The sequence below is a fragment of the Rattus norvegicus genome, chromosome 15 (assembly GCF_036323735.1).
Source record: "Rattus norvegicus strain BN/NHsdMcwi chromosome 15, GRCr8, whole genome shotgun sequence".
NCBI lineage: Eukaryota > Metazoa > Chordata > Mammalia > Rodentia > Muridae > Rattus > Rattus norvegicus.
The window spans coordinates 6,110,105-6,116,059 of NC_086033.1; the positions used below are offsets into that span (position 1 = coordinate 6,110,105).

Genomic DNA, 5,955 nt, shown 5'->3' on the forward strand with positions numbered 1-5,955 from the left:
TCTTGATGGCCCAGGACTTCAGAGGTCATGCAAAGAATCTGGGACTGGGCACCACGAAAAGAGCCTATGTAAGGCTCTGGTGAAGCTTAGTTGCAGTGAAAGACCCCAGTACATTGGGAATTCCAGTGCCACTGGATGATCACCAAGAACAGAAGCATCAGTGGTATGGATCAACCAGAGGTTAGAGTGCTACAGAGGGCAGAGCTGGAGACGTGACCCCAACTCTTCGGAGGAGCCCAGATCATGTGTGGGTCCCAGATATTGAGGGAAGAAGCTGGAACATTGAAGTCGCCTTGGAGACATACAGATGTTTGAGATGCCAGAGCCATGGACTCTCTACTGAGGAAAGCTGCTAACAGGGAGTGCAAACAGCACAGCAGGAAACTTTTCTTGCAACCAACAAAGATCAAAAGGGAGTTGGAGATCTGAAGACCACATTGACATCAGACATGGAGATGCAGAGTTTAAAGTTTACGCAGCTGGGTTCCTGTCTAGTGTGGGTGTTACAGCTAAGTGCTTGGATCAATCTCAGATGAGACGTTCAACTTTACACTGAACATTTTTAAAACTGCTATGAAGTATGGGAATTCTGGAAGTTGACCTAATGGATTTTGCATTGTGCTATGTTTAGATGTGGCCCCCATAGTCTCATAGGTTTGAAGAAGCCTCTGGAAGCCTCAGAGTGGAATGTGAAGGTTTGTATATGCTTGGCCCAGGGAGCGGTACTATTATACAGTATGGCTCCTTTGGAGTAGGTATTTCCTTGTTGGGTCAGGTGTTTCGCTGTGGGTCTGGGCTTTAAGACCCTCATCCTAGCTGCCTGAAACTGAGTATTCTGCTAGGAAACATCACATGAAGATGTAGAACTCTCAGCTCCTACGGCACCATATCTGCTTAGATGCTGCCAGGCTCCCACCTTGATGATAAAGAACTGAAGATCTGAACCTTTAAGCCAGCTCCAATTAAATGCTGTCCTTTATAACATTTGTCTTAGTCATGGTATCTGTTCTCGGCAGTGAAACCCTAACTTAAAAACTTCACATAGATGCCTGGAAGTCTAGATTATTAGCATGCAGACCCCATAAATGTGTCCCTACATATCTCAAGAAACACTTTGTTCAGGTATGATCCATTGCCACAAATAAGGAACACAATGAAGGACAAACGTCCACGGTAGGGGCTGGAGAGATGGCTCATCATTTGAGAATTTGTTTCTCAAAAGACCTGCAGGGCACCTAACAATCCTCTGTCACTTAAGTTCCAGGTGAAACCCAATGACCTCTTCTGGCCTTTGGGGAACAGCATGCAGAGACCTACAGAAGGCAAAACACTCATGACTATAAAATAAATCAACGACAACAACAAACAAAAACAAAAGCACCCAAAGGAGGAAAAACAAAGGAGAAAACTCATAGGGCACCTTTGCCTGGATATTTTGTCCAGCTTTTAAAGAAATCTAGAAACTGAATTGTAAACTATGTGATCTGCTTGAGTTGAAATCCCAAATGGAACATAGTACATTGTCAAGAACAAAAGTCATCATCCTAATCAAGAACAAGAAAACAACCAACCATAAAAACCCTATCCCCTGAAAGGTCTTGCAATTTATTATCTCTTCTGTGCAGTTACAATTGATATCATGTTTGAAGGAAACCAAAAGCAAGCAATTCTGTTTCATGACTGCTTCTATACTCCCTATAATATGGTTTTATTTCCTGGGAGATACTAGAGAAAGCCTGATGAATATTCCATTAATATGTTCAACACTCTCATCCACAAAAGAGTATATTTTAGCGGTCGCTAAATATTTGATAAGGATACAGCGTTGATAATTTTTTCATCATGAAGTTGGTATTCAGAGTTGGACACACAATCTACACTGAAAGTACAATTTTCTTTGTATCTCAGTCTGACTGGGAAGTCATTATGATGCCCAATCCCTGTGAGAATGCAGAGATCCATCTCTGCCTGAGAGCTGTGGGATTTCAGATGGTTACATCACACTTCAATAAAGAAGGTTCTTAAGAGTGACGAGTTCGATATCACTGTTTGATTCACAAGGATACATTCGATTTACTCAAAAGTACAGGACACAAGGATTCAATATCTGTGGTGTAGATGGTCTTGCTGGCCTCCTCACAGAACCTCTTTCCCTCCTCACAGGATGCTTGCAGTTCCGTCTGCTCCACCAGCAGTTTTCTGTTCTCATTCATCAAAATCCTTACATTCTTCTTCAATTCATTGCATTCATTCAGGAGGTGGAAGTTTCTGATGCTGAATCAAAAACAAATAATGGTAAATCCCAGGCAGTTTCTATTTGCCTGCCACTCCTGCAAGTACAATCATCCCTTCAAGGGCCCCATCCCCAGGCATCTCCAGACTAGAGCCACAGTTTGCATGATAGCACCAATTAGAGGCAGGTCAAATCCCGAGTCCGCAGTCCACGGGAATCAAAGTACTTCAGAAAATCCTGACACTAGAGGGTATATATACCTCAAAGCAGAGGAAATGTTGCATACGGGTGCTTATGTGTTCATGGTATTCTAAAGTCATTGGCAGGTAGAGGGCCAATCCCCTCTGAGGGCTGATAGAAGACCCAGCAGCTATACAATCTTCCCACGTGTTTCTCATGGACCACAGATCTTTTTTTCAAAGTCATAGCTGGACAGAAATATTCCCCGCCTAGTGCTGGGGTCTCCTTTCTGTCAGTGACTCACCGGTAGGAATTGTTCTCTTGTGTGAGCTCCTTGTACTTCTCCATGGCATCACTTATCCAGTTGGTCATCTTATGCATATCCATCGTTCTCATCTCATGTTGGGATTTAAGCATTGGCAATTCAATGTTCAGCCTGTGTTAGAACATGGCCCAAGGAACAAATAACTGTCTGAACTCATGATTTCACAATTAGATGAAGTGTAAATAAAAAATTTTCAATAAAAATTCAAATTCAAGGAATGGGGGCTAGGGAAGAAAGTGGAAAACTCAAAGACCACAGCAAAAACACAACAGTGAGACTCAAACCATCACTCTTCCATAGAAAATATTTCTCTGCAAGTCAGCACACATTTGTTTTGAAATAAGTAATCCTTAAAAGGCTGGTGAAGTATGGTCCTATAAAGACCCTCTGTATAGGAGGGGGGAAATTCTGAGAGCTGCATGTTTGGGAATAACAAGTGCCAAGAATTTATTCCCACAGTGACCTTTTCTAGGTCACAGTAAACCATCCTTGGATAATTAAAAAAAGAAAATAAAGTTCAAAGCAGGAAAATAAATAAATAAATAAATAAATAAATAAATAAATAAATAAATAAATGAAATCAGACTGTTCTCTGGCCTACCTAAGCCCAGTATATAACACAAACTTGCTCCTTCCTATTGGTGCTGGTTAAACTCATTATCCTGGGCATTGGACGGCAGAGCCAGGGGACCAAATGGAGGGAACAGACCTTCAAGATCTGGCCAGGTAAGCATGAAGGAATTGAACAGTTGTGTACGAAGTATAATATGTTTCCTCCAGTCTGTGCCATAGCCTTGGGTCCAACAGAAAGATGTGATGACATTTCTCTTGTTTTGAAAGCAGGGATTCTCAATCCTTGTTACATGACTCCCAGAGGCCGTAACTACTTTTTACAGGGAAGAGGATTCATAACACCTCCTCCCAACAGGAGAGTCCTATGTGCCAGCAAGGTAAACAGAAGGAGCAAAGTGCTCTGTTGATCAATGACGGCCTCCACAGACTCATCACTATCATGACCTGCAAACTGTTCATCAAACAAATCCTCAGACCCAATCAAAGGTCCCAGACTCCCTGATCCTGAGCAAAACACACACAAATACTTTCACATCCATCCATACATACCAACCCATATACAAACATAATTAGAATGCCAACTTTATCATAGAGGTGCCATAGAATCAGTGTATAACGACCAAAATCAGAGTAAGAGTGATGACATTCAGGCATTTCATTCCCACACTTAGATGCAGCAAGTGTGACCAGGTCCTTCCAGCTGTTGAAAAAGACCAATCCAACTCCAAGGAGCTCAGGGTCAAGTACAAGAGAGGTTGACCCTAAACACACAGCACCTAGCTTCTCTCACAGGCCAGCACCTGCCAAGGCTCCTTAAAGTCCAGGATGAGAGGTGAAACACTTTCTTGATGTGAGGAAATCTTGGCTTAGCAGAGAGAGCACAAGACAGTCAGTAGGTTACAGGGCATAATGACTACCTGTAGTTCAAACCATCATTGACATAAAGGTCCAGGATTTGAGAAAGTTCATCCCGCTCAGATTTACACTTCTGGATTTCAAGTTTTAGTTCCTCCAAATTCTTTATACGCTTTTCATGGTTACTGATGAAATTTTCTGATGATGCCTTCCTAATAAACCCTGTAGATAGATAAACACAAGTGAATGTACATATTGGATAGCCCATGGGTAGAAAAGACCATTCTGAGTCTCAAAATGGAGGTTGAGGAAGCGGAAAGGCTGGAGACTTGTTGAATCCCTGAAAGAGAAGAAACGCTATCCTTAATGTGGACTCTTAAGCTATTTCCCTCTTCCCAACCTCCATTGCCATACATAAGCCTCACTCACTATTACATGATCCCTCATACTGAAAGATAGAATCTACCTCAGACATAAAGATTTGGGACATTGTCAGCAGATATCAGATGTGGAGCAGGTAAATCCTGGAGTTCACAGCACCATCAAACCCTAATCGTGTGTTCAAGCTTAAAGTGTCTGAGACCTCAATTCATGACTAGGGGATGCATCCTTCCTTGTTCTTGTCATCACAGACTTAGTAACCTACAGTAATCTAGAGGATGAAGTGCTTCAACTCCCAACCATGAATGGGCACATTTTATCCTCATAGGGCTTCCTCCTGGCATTCCTTGGCAGTAGAAATTAAAAAGCTCATAGAAAAGAAACTGCAGGCCTGCCAATTCCTGGCTCTCTGTCAAATTAATCATCAGGACTCTTGACTCTTGGTCTGCCATTGACAAATTCCAAGGCTCCTGCTTGTAAGGCCGCCTCCTGAAAGGCTCAGCTCAAACCTACCTCCTGGAGGAAGTTCCCCGACTCTACCCAGTACTCACTGTGCCTTCCCCAGAATGATTTCATTCTTCCGTACTTACAAGACAGAAGGCCAGCTTTCTTCTGCCTCCGTCTGGTCTCTCCTTGGTCTCCCCCCTCCTTCTGAACGAGCTTGAGCAGCTGGTGAAACATGCCTATTTGTGAACCCAAAAGGCACTGATGGAACCCCAAAGGCAGTTGGTGTCACAACAACACTGGTGACATCACAGAAGATTCTAGTGCTCTCTTAGATACAAGAGATTGTCCAAGGAAGAGATTACTGATGACGTCACTCGGAAGTTCTATGGCTCCCTGCTACCCAGCTCTCCCAAAAGCAACCAATGTCTATGGGGCCCTTTTCTGCAGCCTCTCCTGTGACCCAGGGAATATCCTTTGGCAACTTCTCCTCCAGACTTAGATATTTCTCTCTGCTTCATCGGATGTCATCAATGCTTTTGATGGGGAGAGTTGGTTACAACCCTGAATTGGATAAGAGATTTTTGTTAGCACCCAAATCCCTAGGGACCATAAATGAGGGAGATTTCTCTTAATAATAAATCTACACCTGAGACAATGCACATACATACAGTCCAATTCCCAAAGTGTCCCTGTTTCCTAGAGGCCAATATATTTCTCTTATACTTTTAATTTTATAAAACCTGAATAATATTTGCTTACTGGGCATTCCTTGATAGCCAGGACTATTTCCACATAAACGTCTATGTATTTCACAAAGTCAATGGTTTATAATCCTACTTTTTGCAATAAAAACTTCCTTTTCTTGGGAATATAGGGGGATTAACTACAGGGCAAATATAAAATCATAAATTTATGTCCCTTCTTTTACATATTAAGTTGGACATCATCCCTTTCTCAAATA

At 42.4% G+C, this 5,955-nt stretch overlaps 1 protein-coding gene across 1 annotated transcript; it reads right to left on the reverse strand.

Annotated features, from left to right (window-relative positions):
- Nucleotides 1-2,048: 2,048 nt before the first annotated feature.
- LOC134481938 (uncharacterized) lies at nucleotides 2,049-5,621 on the reverse strand. Its single transcript, XM_063274756.1, has 4 exons — nucleotides 5,138-5,621; nucleotides 4,229-4,388; nucleotides 2,718-2,849; nucleotides 2,049-2,274 (listed from the first exon to the last, which is right to left on the reverse strand). The coding sequence occupies exons 1-4, from the start codon at nucleotides 5,226-5,228 to the stop codon at nucleotides 2,055-2,057; spliced, it is 603 nt and encodes a 200-aa protein (XP_063130826.1). The 5' UTR covers nucleotides 5,229-5,621; the 3' UTR covers nucleotides 2,049-2,054.
- Nucleotides 5,622-5,955: the final 334 nt, after the last annotated feature.

Excerpts from the sequence above, each read along its gene's own strand:
- LOC134481938 (XM_063274756.1), bottom strand. The coding sequence starts at position 5,228 with ATGTTTCACCAGCTGCTCAAGCTCGTTCAGAAGGAGGGGGGAGACCAA. Across the intron at positions 2,850-4,228 it reads AATGATGGTTTGAACTACAG|GCTGAACATTGAATTGCCAA; the intron begins GTAGTCATTATG and ends GTTCTAACACAG. Across the intron at positions 2,275-2,717 it reads CAAGAGAACAATTCCTACCG|CATCAGAAACTTCCACCTCC; the intron begins GTGAGTCACTGA and ends TTTTTGATTCAG.